General features: G+C 43.3%; 1 protein-coding gene across 1 annotated transcript; it reads left to right on the top strand.

The window, feature by feature from the left end:
* The first annotated feature begins 1,115 nt into the window (after window positions 1-1,115).
* Window positions 1,116-15,356, top strand: EIF4H (eukaryotic translation initiation factor 4H). The gene is made up of 7 exons (XM_073316201.1): window positions 1,116-1,232; window positions 8,117-8,301; window positions 9,440-9,504; window positions 9,619-9,718; window positions 10,431-10,496; window positions 12,946-13,107; window positions 13,332-15,356. The coding sequence occupies exons 1-7, from the start codon at window positions 1,177-1,179 to the stop codon at window positions 13,466-13,468; spliced, it is 771 nt and encodes a 256-aa protein (XP_073172302.1). The 5' UTR covers window positions 1,116-1,176; the 3' UTR covers window positions 13,469-15,356.
* Window positions 15,357-19,807: the final 4,451 nt, after the last annotated feature.

Genomic DNA, 19,807 nt, shown 5'->3' with positions numbered 1-19,807 from the left:
TGTTATTTTAAACCAAATATCCTTTGTGTTCTTGATATCTTAGATCATTAAAAGTGAAAGCGTTTGTAACATCTAAGGCTTTTCACAATTTATGTTGTTTACCTCTACATTCCATTCAGGTTGCATGGCGAAAATGGACAGTGGTCAGGGTCTTTTTAAAGGCCATTCCATTTTCTAGTTCCTGTATATAATATGGTGTTGCAGCGTTTGTGTTGGAAGCAGTTCAAATCAACTGTTTTTATATTTAAAAAAAAATCAAAACCCATTTCTATGAATAATAGAGTTTGTAAAACTATTTTTTCTTTCCAAAACCTAAATGCTGTGGCCTTGTGCTGCCTGACAGCATTTCTTTAAAAGTACCTGACAGAGCACACCAATGTGCTTGCTATGAATTACACATTATTGGTTTCTACAAGTACATACCTGTGATAACAGCCTAGGGTGATCGGATAGCAAGCGTGAAAAATCAGGACAAGGAGTGGGGGATAAGAGGTACCTATGTAAGAAAAAGCCCCGAATATCGGGACTGGCTGTCCCTATAAAATCGTATCAGAGGGGTAGCTGTGTTAGTCTGTATCCAGACATCTGCATCTGAAGAAGTGGGTTTTTTACCCACCAAAGCTTATGCCCAAATAAAGCTGTTAGTCTTTAAGGCCTCACCGGACTCCTCGTTGTTCCTATAAAATCGGGACATCTGGTCACCCTATAACGGCCCGAGCCCTGGCAGTTCTGGCACAGGGTCTGATGACAAAGGCAGTAACCACCGCTCCTGGCCCACATACAAGCTGGAGGCCTGGGGGCGAGCACCCCAAGGCCCATACACAGACATGCGGCGTTAGCAGGCTGCATTGACCCCTATGGGGCACACAGCCTGGGAATTGGGGGAGGCAACACACTAGCCCCACTAGCTGGGGGAGGGGTGGCTGCGTTGGTCCCTGTGGTGCTAACACAAGCGGGGGGAGGGGCAGCAGCCCCATGTGCGTTGGGGATGTGTGTGTGGGGGGGGGGGGGTGACTTTTTAGACAGGCAGCACAGCGGGCAGCTGCCGCAGAGCGGGGGTGGGATTTGGCGCAGGCAGCGGCGAGGGCAGCCCGGGCCGGGCCCCCTATATAAGTGGCGCGGGGTCCTACAGGCGCGGCCCTGTCACGCTCGCACGGGGTGGAGGCTGAGGCGGCGATGGCGGATTTTGATGCTTATGACGACCGGGCCTACAGCAGCTTCGGCGGAGGCCGGTGAGCGCAGGGGGCCGGGGCCCGGGCCCCGCGGGCGGAGCCCTCCCGGGGCGCGCGGGGAAAAGGGGCGGCGCTTCCCCGCCTTGGGGCCGGGATGGGGAAATGTTGGGACACCCCCTCTTTCCCCGGGCCAGGGCTGAGGGGAAGCGTTGGGGCCGGGACCGGCCCTGGCTGGGGGGCGAAACCGCCGGGCCGGCAGCGTTGGGGGCTGGGGGGCAGGAGGCCCAGGGCGCGGCGAGTTGCTGCGGGCCGGCGCCGTAGGGTCCCGGTGGGCTGGCGGGGCGGGGGGGACCCGATAGTCGGGCCCGGGAGGAGCTGGAAGGCGGAGCGCGGGGGGGCGACGCCCGGCCGGGGACGAGCCGGTGGTGGAGCCGGGAGGGGAGGGCGAGGTGCGTGTGGGGGGGGGGACTGCGCCTCGGGCGGGCGCGGGCGGGCGGGCCGGGAGGGAGGGAGGGTCTTGTGGGGCCTGAGTCGGGACGGTGCGGAGGGGGAGGAGCGTTGCGCTGCCTGCGGCGGGGAGAGAGTGGGGCGGCTTTGCGGCCTCGCCGCGGGGGGGGGGGGGGGGGCGGGCGCACGGATTACGTGTTGCCTGCTGAGATTTCGGGGCTTCAGGGCTCGGAAGTTGATTCCCGAGTCTGCGAGCCCTTTTGGGGGGGGGGGGGGAGTTGCGTCAGTCAAAGCGTTGGGGCTGCAGGGTGACATTCGTGGTAAAGCTGTCTCGAGGGGCTGCCTTACTCCCCGGGAGTACCTTGTGCTCTGTCTCTGGATCTCCTCCAAGCCCTTCTGAGGGGTAACGGGTTCTTTCAGTTTGTCTGAAATAAAGTGGCTCTGTTGCCTTTAGGATAATAGCATAGTCTACTACTGCATACTGCAGGAGGAAGCAGGTGGCATTCCACTGTTGTGCAGCTTATTCAGGTCAGATGGTTTCATTAAAATGCATCTTGCTTAGGTTGGGCCACAGATGTGTATAAAAGAGTATTCCGATCTTATTTTGTAAAACAAATCTTAGTTAAAATATTTCAATCCTTGAGATGGCCATTTGGGTCAAAAATTGGGGATTGGTCCTGCTTTGAGCAGGGGGTTGGACTAGATGACCTCCTGAGGTCCCTTCCAACCCTGATATTCTATGATTCTAATACCATGTAATAAAACAGTTTAAAATATCAGATTTACTCTCCACTACACCTGTGTAGTTCTTTCCCTTCTGTCAGTGTCCACAGTGAAAATTGGCTAATTAGTTTCAATTTCTGGTTCCTGTGTCCTAGCACCTTGTCCAAATAATAAGCAATGCATAGTGTAGTAATAGAAACAGAAAGTCAAAACAAAACCCTGCAGCTGCTATTTAGAAATATTTAAGAGAATGTCTAGGTTTGTAAATTAAGCAAGCTAAACATTGTGCCTGATTGATCAAGTGTTCTTGTGTTTCTACACCAGTAATCTTTTGAAGGATGTATACAGCATCATCTTATTTGCAATTCCAGTACAATTGCAATACTTTTTAGCCCATGTTAGTTTAGAAGCTTATTTGACAATGACTTAAAATAAAACTCAGAATTTGTTGTATCATATCTTGCCACTACCAGTTAATGATATAACCTTGTTAAACATCCAAAGGTTCTGTAGAAAACTCATGAAATGAAAATGAAGTTAAAACAACTTCACTGTTCGTCTTTCTCAGATGTTTCAAATAGTGTTCAGATGGCTGAAATACGGTAAGCATAATAATCAGATAAGCACAAAATTGGAGGGAAGGAGTCATATGAAATACACAAGAGGAGTTCACGGGCTATGTTAATATAAACATAGGGCCATGCACTCCTGTGGTTCTCTAGAGACAGGACAAGTTTCTTGCCTAAAAAAATGAAAATCTAGATTAGATTTAACAAACGAAGGGACAGTCTGTATCTCTTAAGCAAAGGACAGCTTAGTCTGCTTAGACACTTTTTCATATGAAGCTGGAATATAAAAACATACCTGGAAGATCAGTAAATAAATCTTTGGTTGAGGGAATACATTACTTTTTCTTTAATACAGCCTTGTTTTTGTGCCTGAAACATTGAACTCTCAATTTAGTAAAGTTTTGTAAATGGTTGTGCTACTTTAAAACATTTCTTCATCTCTTTAATTGTGCCTAATTGAGAGCTTTTACTAGTTTCCCAGTGAAAATGGCTGTTTAGTCACTGCTGACTCATAAGGCTTTGACATCATGAATATGATGAGCATGAACATACCAGGTCACTGTACCCCTTACTCCAGTCTCCCTTGCGTTTTTGTTTTAATAGAAACAAAGGATTAATGGAAATGAAGTTAAATCTTATTCTGTGCAATTCGAGTTTCTTAAATTCAGAAATTATGTCTTGTACCGTTCTACCCATTTTATAAAATAGCATATATAAAATTGTTGTAGAAACTTTTCAGAATTATCAGTTGAAACATAATAGCTACTGTATTGATAAGGTATATCCAAAATCATATGTGGTTGACCTAGAGCAGAGTTTCTCAAACTGGGGGGGGTGGGGCGGCGCGCAGAAGGTATTCTGGGCAGGCTCTGTTTGAATCAATGCCTTATTGTTTTTAATATTTAGTGAGAATTGCGTGTTCATTTTTTTATCAGTATATGTACTTGTGTGGCACGGCGAGGGCATAAACTATTACAGACACGAAGGAGGGATGTGATCAAATAAGTGTGAAAATCACTGACTTAGAGGGAGAGCATTGTTCACCTAATACCAAATAGAGATCTGAAACCTGATTCTCAAGTACAGATTATTAGATGGTAAAATTCTCTCATATAAGGCAAATAAATCCTTCTGACATTTTACTTTCATCAGTAGAGGTAGGCAGCTGGTATTCTGAGACCACTGCCTCTCCTGGTGACAAGTACTGTTTTACTGTCTGTGTTCTGTCCCTTACAGTTGCATCCATCTACAATTTCTTGTCTTATACTTAGATTGTAAATTGTTCTGGAGCAGGATCTTTTTTACTTCAGAGCCTAGAACAATGGCACTTTGGTCCGTCACTGGGAAGTCTAGATATGACTGCAATACAGATAAATAAACTTTGTCATGTCACATCATGGCAAGTTGGCAGTCTCTACAGCCTAGTACAGTGGTCACGAACCAGTCGATCGCGAACAACTGGTTGATCTTGGAGCCTCTGCCAGGTGATCGCAATCTCCGGCCGCTAAAAGTCCGGTGGCGCAGCGGGGCTAAGGCAGGCTGCCTGCCTGCCCTGGCTTCATGCCACTCCCAGAAGCGGCTGGCATGTCTCTGCGGCCCCTGGCACTGCCCTACACACACGCACTCACACACCCCATCACTGACTCCGCAGCTTCCATGGGCCGGGAACTGTGGCCCATGGGAGCTGCGTGGGCGGCACTTGCAGCCCTGTGGAAGGATGGTCCCCTGGGGCTGCAAAGACATGCCAGCTGCTTCTGGGAGCGACATGAGGCCAGGGCAGGCAGGGAGCCTGCATTAGCTCCACTGCACCACCGACCGGGAGCCGCCTGTGGTAAGCGCCTCCTAGATGGAGCCTGCACCCCGCGCCCCCTCCTGCACCCCAATCCCCTACCCCAGCCTGGAGCCACCTCCTGCACCCAAACTCCCTCCGAGAGCCTGCACCCCTCACCCCCTCTTATACCCCAGCACTCTTCTCCAGCCCAGAGTTTGCACCCCTAGCCGCCTCCTGCACCCCAACCACCTGCCCCAGGCTGAGCCCAGAGCTCCCTCCCACACTCCGAACCCCTCAGCCCCAGTCCAGAGCCTGCACCCCATCCCACATGTCATCCTCCTGTCCTAGCCCAATGAAAGTGAGTGAGGGTGGGGAAGAGAAAGCGACAGAGGGAGGGCGGGGGACAGCAGTGATCAGAGTTGGGCCTTGGGGAAGGGGCGGGGTAGATCCTGGGTTGATCTTAAATTTAAAAAGTGATCTTGTGCGTAAAAAGGTTGGAGACGACCTGTCCAGTGGAAGCAGGTTGTTACAAATTCCTGCGAAGGACACCATGTTTTAACGGTATTGCCAATTGTAAGCGTTGGAAGTAAATCACTCTTTTCTTTTGTAGCCTATCTTAGTTCATTTGCATAGTTCACTTGTATAGGGTGAAATAGGTCAGTGAGGTGGCAAATAGAACATACATGGTGAAACTTCAAATACAAGCTTGTAGTTTTTGAACAAATATAAGCTCTATTACTACCAACTTCAAATAGGGTGGGCAGCAGTGTGCAAACATTTTTATTTATAGAGATGAAATCAAGGGAGAACTTGACGGTGACTTGGCAACTGGAAGCCAGTGCCAGTTTGACAAGCAGACTACACATGTAGCAGCAGACATCTGAGCAAAGGACAACGTTCGAAAGAATCCAGTAACTTGATGTGGAGGTAGAAAGAACACTGCTGGAACAGCACTTGTTTATACTTTCATTTAAACTGTGTTCTTGTTTCAGGAATCGTGTAGTAAAAAAATATTGAAATTCCAAATCTTGAATGCCAGTAAATTGAGAACACCATTTGAAAATCTAGTATTCTTTGCTTATTCCCTCTGCCTTTCCCTCTTTCCCAAATTCATTTTTGGGAAATGGCCAATATGGTTTGGCGTACCTTTACTCCTACAGTGAGACCGATCAATTTGTAGCCTGTACACTGCTCTCTGATAAACATCACTAAAGAGAAAAGTCTTGAGCAATCTCCATGCTATTGATTCTTTCCATCACCTGTAGCTTTCCCCTGCAAGAACTGTTGTCTTAATACTGCCTAGAAAATAACAATTTTGACATTAGGTCACCGTTAGGCCATCATGCTAAACCCTATTTATGATCTCAGTGAGTTTATTGGGCGGTTGCAGAGTAAACTTGTAATATTAGGTGGCTGTTTTATGTCTTTATAGCTTCCGGACAGAGAAATGCAGTTGACTTGACAAAAAGTTTAGTAGAGCCAAGTTCTAAACAGCTGTGGAGGAAAGTTTGTTTTCTAAGAACCTGATATTAAAATTGTTTTCTTACAGGTAGTTTGAATGGATGTTTCTCCAATCTCCAGTCCTGTCTACCTTAAGGAAATTCAGACTGGTGTAACTGCCCACAGTGCAACCCCCAATGTAGATGAGCTTCACCAGTGCAAAGGGGATCTCACACTGGTACAGCTTAATCTAGTAACATACTGGAATTAACAGTCAAAATTTCAGTAGCCTAGAAATGATAGGTAAGGGGTAGTTGAGTTGATCTATTGGTCTAAGGTTGGGATTTTCAAAGGCGCATAAGGGAGCTGAGTACCCACATCTGTTGACTTTGAGTGCCTAAGGGAATTAGGTGCCTTTGAAAACCTCACTCTTAATTAAGCTTTCAACTACACTCTATATTCAGAACATAACTGACTCCTGTAAGTCTTGTATTTGACAGTACAGGGGCAAACTGCTATAATCAAAGATGCAGTGTCTCCCCTCAGTTTTCAGCCATTGCTTGATTTTCCTTGATTACTGCGTATTCCTTTGAGTATTTAATTTTCTTTGACAGCAGCAGGTGCTTGTGATATCCCAGGTGCATCTTGTTCTGACCTTTGAAAAATAACCTTAAACAGTTTAAAAAACAAAACCAAGACCATACTGCAAAAACTTAAAGATGCTAAAATGAAGGTGTAAGTGTCAAAGATGTCCACCCCAGTAAGCACTAATCTGAACCCTTTGGGCATTCTCTGTGGAAGTCAGATAGACTTCCCCTCACCAGTATTCCCTCTTTTTTTATATATCCATGCGCAGAATGGATTTTGTTATGTGCACCAATATGAAGGTGATGTGTGACACAGTGGTGCACATAACAAAATTCATGTGGTGGGGGTGGGGCCGAAGGGTTTGGAGTGTGGGAGGGGGCTATGGGCTGGGGCAGAAGGTTGGGGTGAGGGCTGTGGGGTGGGGCTGGAGATGAGGGGATTGGGGTGCGGGAGGGGGCTATGGGCTAGGGCAGAGGGTTGGGGGAAGAGGGCTAGGGTTGGGGGATGAGGGCTCTGTGGTGGGGCTGAGGATGAGGAGTTCGGGGTGCGGGAGGGGGCTCAGGGCTAAGGCAGAGGGTTGGAGGATGAGGGCTCCAGCTGGGGGTGCGGGCTCTGGGGTGGGGCTGAGGACGAGGAGTTCGGGGTGCAGGAGGGGGATCAGGGCTGGAGCAGAGGGTTTGGGGATGAGGGCTCCGGCTGGGGGTTCGGGCTCTGGGGTGGGGCTGAGGACGAGGAGTTCGGGGTGCGGGAGGGGGATCAGGGCTGGAGCAGAGGGTTGGGATGGGGCATGCATGCTATGTGATGAGGCTGGGGATGAGGGGTTTGGGGTGCAGTCTGCACAGGGCTGCAGAGGGGAGAGAGGACCCCCCCAGCTCCTCTCTTGCTGCAGCAGCTCGGGGCCGAGTGAGAGATGCCTTTCCCCGGCTGGGCTGCGGCAGCTCTGGTGGGCCTGGGGCAGGCCGAGGGAGGGCCGTCTCTCCTGGCCTGCCTGCTCAGCCTGTTGCACAGCCATGCAGCTTACAGGGAACATAGCCCTCTACCCCCTAAAAGTGTTCCCTCCCTTCTGCTCAGTTTTGAAGTGTACTGGTGGGCAGTGTCCATAAGCTTGCACTGTAGTTCTTGGGGTAGATTTCATTCCCCATGGCTATTATTGGTTTGACGTTAATGTATTTGAGCTAACCAGTGTTTCTTACACTAAAGTGATGACTTTTCATGTCTCTTGGGAAATTCATGTTTAATATTACCTAACCTTTTGAAAGAAATAGAAAGGAACAAATGTTTTAAGAGCTGGGATCATCTCAATGACTAAAAACTACAAGTCAAACAATAATTAGAATGTAACTACTACTGCTTAACCACCCTGGAAGTTGTCCAAGTGTCAGTTGTAATTCTGTGTTTCTCATTAGGTCTCGTGGTGGTGCTGGCCCTGGTTCTCGTAAACAGAAAGATCTGCCGACAGAACCCCCTTTCACAGCATATGTGGGAAATCTACCCTTCAACACTGTTCAAGGAGACATAGATGCAATCTTTAAGGATCTCAGTGTAAGGAGTGTACGACTAGTCAGAGACAAAGAAACAGACAAATTTAAAGGTGGGCACTTGTGTGATTTTTTTTTTTTTCTTACATAGCTACAGATGGTTAGTAAAGGGTGGTGAGACTCATTAGGTTTGCAGAGATGCTTTATCTTTGAGGGTTCTAATCCGTATTTTTAAAGTAAATAATCTGACAAATTTGAATGAATCTTCTCATGCATGCTGATAACTTTCTGTGGACCTATTGGCATCTTGACGTGAATATGAATCAAATGAACACAACCTCTCTCAAATGAATAACAGAGAGAGACAGGAACTTCATTTGCAGAAAACTGAAGTGATATGGTCCAGAAGAGTAAATGTTTCTGCTGCCCAACACAAGGGACTTTAGAACTTGGATTATTCTCATGGATTTCCCTTGCAAACTTTTTCAGACTGTGCATATTTTTAACAAGTTGTGCAACTGACAGTCTTCTGAGAACAGAACTGAGACTTCTGCAATATTTAAGTACCATGAAACCTAGACAAATTCTACTGATCCTCAGTCCTTAGATCAACTCAGTTTCTTGCTCCTAGGAAAACTTGAATGGGTTTCAATTCTAGTTACTACAGGAAAAGGATGAACTGCAGAAGGGGGTTGCATTTCATGAGGACAACCAGCTTTTAAAAAAAAAAAGATTCTGGCACCCCTGTTTCACCACTAAGCTATTGGCATCTTTCTCCCTCAACAGCTGCCAGAGTGGGTAGCCTGTATATAATCTAATGATGTTTGGAGCAGGAAGAGAGTTTGTAACTTCAGGAAGGAGAGGATTTCAAAAAACAGAATGGCAAGCAGAATGGTAGTGTTAAGGTGATGTTAAAATTAATTGGGTAATAGTGTTACTTTGGCATTTAAAATAATCAGGATTTCAGCCCAACAGATGCTGCAGTTAATCTTAGAAAATTTGGGTACAACTAATTGTTCACTCATTGATCTGGTTGAAAACTGTCTACTTAACTGTAAAATCTGAGAAATATTAAACTTAATCTATCATGAGAACCTGCAAAATTAAAAGCAAGTAGTCTGACATGTGCATGCCATCTATTAGTTATATACAGCAGAATTACTCTTCATATCCCTGCTCCTCACCTTTCTAGGTATTGATGTGTGTTCCCACTGCTGAAGCTCTTCTATTAATTTCTAATTTTTCGTACAGGATTTTGTTATGTAGAATTTGATGAGGTGGAATCACTTAAGGAAGCCTTGACATTTGATGGTGCAGTAAGTATAACTCCATTTATGTTCCTAAATGTAAAGACAGGCAGAATGTTAGAGTTCTTTGACAATCCAATTTGGCAAATTCTTAAGAGGACTCTCCCCTCTTCTTTTCAATAGCTCTTGAATGACCGACCACTCCGAGTGGACATAGCAGAGGGCAGAAAACAAGACAAAGGTGGCTTTGGCTTCAGAAAAGGTGCCGGGCCTGATGACAGAGGTGACTTTCTCTTACTTAGATGGCAGTTTTAAAATGTGTTCAGGTTTTTATTATAGCTGTATAGTGACCATGTAGGGTGAAAACTACCTGACATCTGAAGAGCAGGCATATGGATAAATTTTCCACTCAAATTTAATGTAAAGTAGAAATGATGCATACTTCCGTTTAGCCCAGTCATTGCTGCTCCTTAGTTGTCTAGAGGAGTAAATAAACTTACTCGAGAACTGGATGCATTGTTGCTCCTGGCCCAGGAAGTGAAACCACAATCATTAGTCCAGCAGTCTGGTCGTCTTTGCTTTCTCATGGGATAAAAGATGAGCAGGCTAAGTCAGTTTGAGAAGGTATAGGCTTAATATGACATTCATCAAACATCCTGTGATAAATTTTGAGTTCTGACTTCCTTCACCACAGCTTCTCTGAGCTGGATATCTAAGGGAGAGTATTTTAAACATTTCTACCTAGTTGATTTTGCATTAGAGAGGCTTTGTCATCAGCCCTTCCTTAGTTCACTTGGAAAGCTCTCACTTTGGAAACTGTTTTTGTGTATATCTAATGGGAGTAGGCAGCATTGTGACCTCATTAAACTGTACAAGGGTTTTGCACCAGATTAATTTGGCAGTTTACGGACTAGAATTCAGATTTTTTTCCCCATTAATCATTCTTTTGCATAGCTTTAGAGCTGACCACAATTGTGACATGGTTTTCTTTCTAGGAATGGGAGGAGGTCCTCGAGAGTCAAGAGGAGGTGGATGGGAACCTAGAGATGACTTCAGTTCTGGTATCAGTGTATATATACTCTTACTGACAAACTCCTGCATTTCTTATGCTGCCTATTAATTGACATGCCTACTACATGGGTCCTGTAACTGGTGATTAAGTATCAAATTTATAGAAGTAATATTTGTAAACCAGTCTCACTTAGGCATCTGAGGTGAGTTATAGCAGAACTTTCCAGATGGAAGGTTTCCGTTGTCTTTGACAATAGCAAGGACAGGGAAGCTCGCAGGATGCATGGAGTAACATTAGTTCTGGAAAAGGCGATAAAATGATGCCTGTGGTTCAGTGTGAATCTGCAAAATAGATGCTTCCTTTAAAAACCTGATGATTGAGAACAGTTGGAGGGTTGCCCCATAATCTGTGACAAAAACAAACTCATCAGCAGAGTACACATCTGAATAGGAGCAGAAGTAGGTATTTCCTGTGCAGAAAATGATGCATTTAACTTTCACAAGATGCTTACAAGTTGATGTTTATTTTTGCTACAGGTGGGAGTATGGTCTCATCTTTTCTTTCAAATACATTGAACAATCATGATTTGCTTCTCCAACAGAGATTGTCAAGTCTGAATGATTAAAAATTGTTTTCCAGAATTTTCTACTTTTTTAATCTTTTATTTTTTTCTTTTTTTTGGTAATGTAGTTGCAAGTAGCTTCAGATTACAGCTTGTAAATAGCAGGTGACAATGGATGTATTTTTCATGTTGAAAAGTTGATAACTTTTCTTCATCCAGAAAACCCACCTACTTGCTTGGATGATATCATTTATAACCACCTGATAGCAGTTGATTGCCCTCTGAAATGGGTTGATGCATTGGATCCATTTTCTGGTGGGGAGATGTTATGTTGCAAAATGGACAGTTGTCAGTCCCTGCTTAGAATTGAATGGACATGCAAACTGCACAACCTGCTTCAGCTTCACCCTGGAGGAAATAATACTATTAGGAGCATGATATTGAGGGGAAGTAGGAGAGTCTTGTAATGCCACTGCTCATACAGTGTACTCTAGCTAGAGTTCTGATATCCAAGTCTTAGTCTTGTGCCTTTCACTAGTAATTTCCTTTTGAAAGAAATGGAATCTGTTCCAGCCAGTTAGATGTTGAATGGATGACCATTCACTGATAAAACCATCAACGCAATCAGAAGGTAGCCTATTCATGAAAGTACAGTTTACTTGCACTACTTGAATAAGCTGATCTGACAGAAATGCACAGCAAGTCTGATATCTAAGCATTTCATAATGCAGTTAATTTATTACAGTTTAAATGATACTCTTTCAAATGGTACTCTTCTGCACCCAAATACTTACGAGTCATTAAATAACTGTCACTGTAATTAGTTGTTACAGAACATCTGTCTCTTGGGGCACTACACTGGTCTGAAACTTGTCTTCCGTAAACCTTACTGCTATTTCTGCTCTGGTGAAGGGGACTACCCTATCATTCTAATTCAAGAGATTTAATAATAGGGGCAAAATAGCTTTCAATCCCAGGTAACGTCTGCAAGATCTCTTAATATGCTTCCAAATAAACTTTGATATTCTGATAGTTATGAAACACTGCATTGGGAGATATACTAAACTCCCTAATTCCTGATGAATCTGAGAGAACGCTCCACTGGTAACGTGGCAGAAGTATTTGCTACTACAAAAGGTGGTGTTTGTACAAGAATCCTTTTCTGATGTGATTTCCTCTTCTCCTGGTTCTCTCTACTGATCTCTTCTCTTTGATATAAAAATCACAGGGAGGTACTCTAAACCTCATCTTTAATGATCCAGTGATGTTTTTCCCCCAGTGCTGATTATTTATTTAGTTAGTTTCTTGAACTTTAGTCTTTGGAGACATGCAGTCACTTTCACACTATCAGTAGATTACTGTTGTCTGGCTTTGCTTTCATAGTACTAAATATAGGCTTCTCTGCTCCCTCATTCCTTTCTTCGTCGTACACAGCTTGTACATACTCCATGCAAAAGCTGCCTCCACTTCTGTGGCTAGCAAAGTCAAAGTGCTTCTAAACAGAAAGCCTGTGTTAGATCTGCTCAGTGATGTAATGTTCAGCCCTCTTCCCAGATTATAGTGGTTGTGATTTTAACAATACTTTCACTTGCTGTTAAGAACTCATGTCCAAAGCTCGCCTGATGTTTTGGTGAGCATGGTATATATATCTACGTGGGTAAATAGCCTCTGAGTCAAGATAACCACATGGTAATGTTACCAGTTCAAGTGGAAGTTTTAGGGTTTTTTTTCTAAAATTAGTTTTGGCTTCCTTCAGGTCTGTGAAGTGATCTTTGATTCTCAATGACAAGATGAATTGTCTTTTACATAAAATCACATTGCAGTATTTGTTCTAACTGCAGTGATAGTTACATAGCGATCAAGTCATCCAGATATGCATTAAGTTTGAAGGTATGACAAAAATTTGCTCTCAAAACTCAACATCTTCCTTCTTCAGGCTTCAAAGATGATGATTTCTTGGGAGGCCGGGATAGAGGAACTCGTCCTGGTGGAGATCGTCGAACAGGCGCCCCCCCAATGGGGGGTGGTGGGACTGGTCGCTTTAGAGATGGACCTCCCCTTCGTGGGACTTCCATGGACTTCAGAGAGCCAACAGAAGGTGGAAAACTTGTATATTTTGTACTAAGTATCTCCAGTAAAGCTAACCTTTAGCATTCACTCCAAATTTAAAGCTAGCACCCTAAACAGGCAATATTTTTATTCTTGTCCCCGAAGTAAACTGCATAGCTCTGCAAAAGTGATGCATATAATATAGCTGAGCATTTCAAAATTGTTGCTCAGCATTTCGTCCCTCTTTAACATCTTTAAATATTCTCTTTCCAGAGGAAAGAGCACAGCGGCCCCGACTTCAGCTCAAACCTCGAACAGTTGCTACTCCCCTCAATCAAGTAGCCAACCCTAACTCTGCTATCTTCGGTGGAGCCAAGCCCCGAGAGGAAACAGCAAAAGAGCAAGAATGAGCTTGGGGCTGAGGGAATGGGAGTGGAGGGGCTGGGGCGGGCAGGAGAATAAGCAAGACAGTACAGAGTGACTAGCTCTGCCGGAATGTCTACCCTGCAGTTACCATTCCTGCCATCTGATGCTTGTCTTCTTTGAAACCCAAAACACAGAGCTTGTGAATGCATGTCAGCTGTTAACAAGTGGTTTTTAGTACGTTCTTGGCTTTGCTGTATCTAGTGCCTGCTTTGTGCTAAGTTTTCCCTCCTCTGCTTTTCCTTCCAAGCAGCACACTGTTTCTAGCAGGTAAATCAGTGGCTGCTTCCACCATTGTGGCATCCTCTCTAGACTAAGGTGCTGCTTGCACTTTCTCTTTTCTGGGTTTGTTTTACTTTAGAAGCACAGGTTAGACTTAATTATTATCCATTATCATTTTCTTTTGACGTCCTCAGTGCTCCTTTTCTGATCTGCATGTTTTGTTCTGTATTGCTGTGGCTCTAAAGAGGTAAACTGAAGAGTCCTGGCAAGGTGAACAGAATCCGTAAGCTATACATCCCTGACTATGTAGAATTAGGTACCATATGCAATGATGAATAATAGGATTACCATATACAACAATAGAGCTCCATATAACTAAGAAAACAAATTAGATTCCTTTCCAACAGTAAGGAAAAATATCCCTTCTAGATAGAAGTAAAAGAGAAGAAAGGTCTCCATTGAAATATCTGTGTATAGTGCACAAGGAAATCCTCTGGGCTGACTATACCTTGTAATTGATTTCACCAAACCACTGTGGCTGTCGGTCTACGTGAACAAATAGAGCACTCATTTCAATAGGCATGCTAGATGGGAAGATGCTTCTGCCATTAGGTTTTGTAACATGCTGTCTACCTTTAGCTCCCCAATGGTAAATGCTACACTCTTTTGAACCTGCAGATTGGTGCTATAAAGCTGTGCATGTTCTAGCACATTACTGCTAGCTGGCTCTTTCTGCTTACTATTTCTTTAAGTTTTACATGGTTGGTAAATTTTTAAATGAAGTTTCTACAAATAAAGTTGACTTTTTATTTTTGTTTTGTTTAAGGAGTGTATAATTTGCCACTCTTTTTGCCTTCAGCCCCTATATATCTTTGCCCATTGGTGTAGAGCTGACAGATTAGTCTCTAAAATGAACAGGATTTAAATTCTTTACTTTCATTTAACTCCATAAATTCTGCTTTGTACTGCATAGAGATTCAGATAGATAGGTGGTAATAGCTGCATCTCTTTGAATATGAATTATTTTGTTACCAGTTTTGATGGAAGAGTGTGGGGAAGGACCTACTGAATAGTTGCAGTGTTATAAAAACTTTGAGCTGTAACACTCTATAAAAAATATTAAGTGAAGACTTATCCAGTGCATGAAAAGAACTCTTGGGTCCCAAACACCACTGCTGAGAATTTTCAGGTATCAAGCAACCAGTTTACCAGAGTACCTGCAAGAGGCCAAGAGTTTTGGAAGTACCAAATTCACTGATAGTACTGGATTTTTTCCTTACTGTTGCCTTGTTAACATCAGAGTCTCAGCAATTTACGGAACAATCCTTCTTTCCTTCCTTCTGTCTGTCACTTAATCTGCTTCTGAGATAAGAACCATTTGTCTAACACTAATACTTAATTTAAGACGAAGACATGCATTTGTGTGGTTGTATTCCAAACCAATAATAGCCAACGACCTATTTGCATCTTCAATGTGGAAAAGATTTTAAGAACAAACTCCCATATAAACTCACTTCTACTCAATAAAGTTGACTTTTAAATGTAAAAAAGGAATTCCAAACACTTAACACATTCTGCTTCATAACAGAAAGTAAATTTATGAATATGGTATTTTGTGATGATCTTTTAAATAAAAGAAAACATTAAGTAATATTTAATGCTCCTCTTTATTTCTGAGTCTGCTACAGTTTTTTAGCCCTCTGCAATATTGCATTTAATTCTAAAGTTTTGGTCAGTCCATTTAAAATAGGGAAGCTATCAGATTAGATGTTCATGCACAATGGGGTGTATCTTATAGTAGCAAAGGAACATTTTAAGTGGAGAGAGATTGTTTAATAAAGCATTGGGAGCTTATAAGAATGGCATAAAACTGATCAATTAGTTTGTAAATACAGTAAAAATACTTGTGTTTAAGGTCATTTTGAATAAAACAATCCTAATTTTCTTTCTCTGCCTTGGGCTGCTTGACAGATGCAGAAGTGAAAGCTGCAGTTCTTCTAAAAGTTTGTCTCTTGGTTTTATTCATTTTAAATTAGAAGTTTAGTTCTGCTCCTCTTGCAGAGCATTTTATTAAAGTGGAACAAGTTAACAGCCTTAAGTGAACAGATCTCTGAACTGTTTCTAGAATTTATCTTACCTGATAGGACACACAGGTCTTCTCACACAGGTCAGTACTCCATTGGGAGGTCTTTTTCTCTCTGCAGTGAGATATAAGGTAGCTGGGCAAGACTTGGGAAACTGCTTATAAGCTTAAGCAGCCTTGGGCGTGATGGCTTCCTCATAAAGAAGCCTGTTCTGTAACATGACTTTTTTTAAATGAAAAATGTATGTGCTTGTTTTTATGGGGTAGTTTGCATTGTTCTAACATTGCAATAGGTTTTCTTGGAGACTGGTTAAAAATACAGAAGCATTTCAAATACATATCTTTAGCAGAAAGTGGGAAACATGAGAGACTTGGTGTTCTGAGAATCCTAGTAGCATAACTGAAACCCGCAGTAGGAGTTGAAGTTCTTAGGTGCCTGTGAAAACAAGGATTTACTGTACTTTTAAGGCTTTTTTGTGTGGGAAATCTGGAAATATTACATAAGAGCATCTAAATTGTACTGAAAAATACCATTCTGTTTTATTTTACACTTCGCATGGGCTTTTTAAACTAAGTACAATGTACTAATCACATTAAGTTGAACGCAACCTGTTTTTCTGAGACTGCAAATAGTCCCTCTTCACCAATGGATCTGTGCTAGTGTTCTTTTAATGCATATTTCTGAGACACAAGATTCCTTCGGTGCAGCTTGTAACAGCATTGTAAAAATACACATTAGTCTCGGAGATAAACCTGATACTTGGTTTCTCCGAGTGTCCAGGCTTACTACTCCTCTGCTCTGTAATTCAAGAGGCAGGATGAACCTGTCAGTCACCAGGCAGGGGATTTGAGGTCTTCAACCTAGTGAAATATTCTTCAGAATTGGAAGTAAACTTCAATGTTGGAAAACTAGAATACATTAAATATCTCCTAACTAAACATTACGGAAACATAATTTATGACTGAAACTAAATTTAAATATCCTGCTGTTGGGCTGGATCACAGTGACAAACCTGAATATCCAGATAAATCAGGTATCAAATATATCTTCTGATGCAGGCCCACCAGTCGTCCTCCTGGGGTTTAACAGCATGCATCCCATGGCATGGACTGAGCTTAACTAAGTTCTCCTTTTCTTTTTACAAAAGGAGAAACCATCAGTTTGTTCTACTTGGTGATTACTAACTTATCACAGGACATGGTGTCCTTTCAAGGCCACATTTGCCAGGTCCTGGACATCCAGCTTTTTGTGTCTTGCTGGTGTTTTAGTGTGCTGGAGATAACATGCCTTTCATTTGTTAGCTAACTGTAGGTAGTGGTGGTGCACCAGGGTAGTTTTATGAAGAATATTTGTGTATATGTTCAGCTAATGTAGAATTAAGTATAATTTTGGTGGTACCCAAAAGCATTCAGTTGGTCTCAGCTTTTGAGATTTAAATTCTGAATATAAAGTACTAATGTTTGTATTTAATTCTTAGAAATTTCCTTTGTGTACTTGGACACCAGATTACTTTTCACTCTTAAGACCGCTAAATTTGCAGTGATTTGTAGTAATCAACCTCTTATCAGCTGGTGGCTAAATCCCACACATTACATACCATTTACCCAGGGTTATAGGGACTCAAAGATCTGTATTTTACTCCAGATGACTGAAAGCCTCTGTATTTTGTACCACCTTACATTGTCCTTTCTGGCTAGTGATAATTGGCTCCACATGACAAACTACATGTTCAGCAGCTTATTTTTAAAGCAAAGTACTTCCATAGGCAGAGGACTTGAGCTGGGAGAGGCATTTGAAACAATGTAGAAGTATACACTGACTCTCACATCAGCAGTAATTTAATCCTTTAACACTAGGAGCTTGACAAGGCCTGGCTTATATGTAGTAATATTGCTGTCCTTACAACAATACTCCAGGTCTTTCTAATTGGCCTTGGTATTCTGTTCCCCCATGGTTCTTGTACCTTGCTATACTTGCGTTGCTTAGAATTGTCCCACTCATAAAGGGCCAGGCACTGCATTTCTGTTGTCTTCCCAAAACTGTTGATTTAAAGAGGAAGTATATGGGTTTATAAGGAATGCAGTACTGGTCCCAGTGTTGTATATGATCATGGTGTAATCAATTGTCAGTGGGTCTAAACTAGTGGTCCCTGAACTTTTCAGGGTCACAACCCCTTTGCCCTGTCTGCACAGCTTGCGTGCCGCCCCCCCCTCCCCAAGAGTCAGGGCTGAGAGTGGGGCTGCAGCTCCAGCAGGGGGTCAGGGGCTGAGGCTGGGGGTCCTCTGTGCATCCCACAATTTGGAGAATTCTAGTCTAAACTGTAGACTATTAACAAAAAAGAAAAATTTCAATTTTACACACAGATATTTACATAAGCCCATATGTCTAAAGTGTTTGAGGGATACGTTGACTTTTATGCAGCCAGGTCCACTCACCTTCTGTTAACACTGCATTCTCAGCTGCAAGTTAAAACTTGTAATATTGGCTTCCCTGGTACTTTTGTTCTACTCCAAGCAAAACAATCTCCGTGGGCTTGAGGAGTTAGTTTTAAGCCCTGTTAAAGAAACATATGTGCTACTTGGAAACCCACAAGCTCTTACGTAAGACTTTAGGGTTGGTGTTTAATTTTGCTATCTTTGCCACATGTAGTAATGTCAAGTTGTTTCTACCTACTGGTTTTCAGCCAGGTTAGTGTCCAGAGTGGTATCTGAGACTGGATGACTTGTGCACACCTTGCTCCCAAGAGCTGCCTCTTTATTCTAAATTTAACCAAAATCAGTAAGTATTTCTATAAATTCCTGCAATAATATCTCTACTGTAACAAATGTGTAACTTGTATTGCTGTAAACAATCAAATAAAGCATTCTACCCTTGGTAGGGTTGTGTTCCAATTTAGAAATGATTGTCTTGACCATAAAAAGTGAACACTAGCATGAGAATACCCTTTGCCAGATTCATCCTGACATTAAGTGGTGTACAGTAGCCTTTGTAAGTATAAGGTGGAAGGTTAAAATTATGTGCCAGGATAAATTTTCATGTCAAATTGCTACTCAGCTCCTATAAAGGCCTGCTACAGTCTTTATTTTGTACTTAGGTCTTCTTTCCACTGGGTGGTAGCATAGCATACATCTTCAGCCACTTTCAGTTACAGCCACGGTAAGGTCAGACCTATAGCATTAAGGCAGTGAGAAGGGTGGACTGGGAAATGTTCTCTCTTCTTTAGCTGAGGCCTGTGCAGTTGTAACCTCTGTTCCAAGCTAATTGTGCTAGAGACTTTGATCTGTCATTCCTCTTTCTATATGGCATATTAGGGGTGTCGGCCAACCTTCCAAGGCAAGGTGGTTGCAAATTAAAATCCTTCACACTTGAATCATTTAGCTCTCCCACCCCATAGAGGGTGCATTTTCAATGGCCCAAATACAAGTTGGGTGCCTACGTCCGATGAGTGCCTCTAGAAGTCTCCCCACGTCAATAGTTTCTTAGAATACAGAGGTGATGTGAACTGGTACGTGGAGCACTGTGTACAAGGCAGCAGTGGCCCAAAGGAGCAACCTGTATAAACTTGCCTAGAAAAACCTGAAACGGATACGTTTTTAAAAGCGTAATGGAGTCTCAGCTGGCATCTGACGCTGGGTCTACGGTGTGAGGAGGGCTGTGCTTCCTAGCTCAAATAGACCTGACTTGCTCTAGCTTTCAGCGAGCTCGCCCACGACAACAAGAAGTGTTGCTGCGGTAGCATGAGGCCTGGCGAGCCGCAGCACAGGCTAGCCACCCTGAGAACAAACCCATCCGGATACCGTGGGTACACGCTTTGGGCTGCTAACCTGTGCCGCTGCTCGCCACCGACCCTTCTACTGGGGCTGGCTACCCACTTTTGACTTGAGAGGTAGCGTAAGTAGATCTGCTTGAGCTGGGAATCACACCCTCAGCTTCGAGTATAAACGTAGCTGAAGTAATTTATTGCCACAGGTGACAGCATGCGGCTAAATCACCCCTCCTTTGTACCCGTAACTCAAATCA

Source organism: Lepidochelys kempii, chromosome 17 (genome assembly GCF_965140265.1).
Source record: "Lepidochelys kempii isolate rLepKem1 chromosome 17, rLepKem1.hap2, whole genome shotgun sequence".
In the NCBI taxonomy this organism is placed as follows: Eukaryota; Metazoa; Chordata; order Testudines; family Cheloniidae; genus Lepidochelys; species Lepidochelys kempii.
This window is presented reverse-complemented; position numbering and strand designations above follow the sequence as displayed.

Bases quoted from the DNA above. Each gene is read 5' to 3' on its own strand.
- EIF4H (XM_073316201.1), top strand. From the start codon at position 1,177: ATGGCGGATTTTGATGCTTATGACGACCGGGCCTACAGCAGCTTCGGC. The intron at 1,233-8,116 runs GTGAGCGCAGGG...GTTTCTCATTAG, and splicing joins AGCAGCTTCGGCGGAGGCCG to GTCTCGTGGTGGTGCTGGCC. The intron at 10,497-12,945 runs GTATCAGTGTAT...TTCCTTCTTCAG, and splicing joins TAGAGATGACTTCAGTTCTG to GCTTCAAAGATGATGATTTC.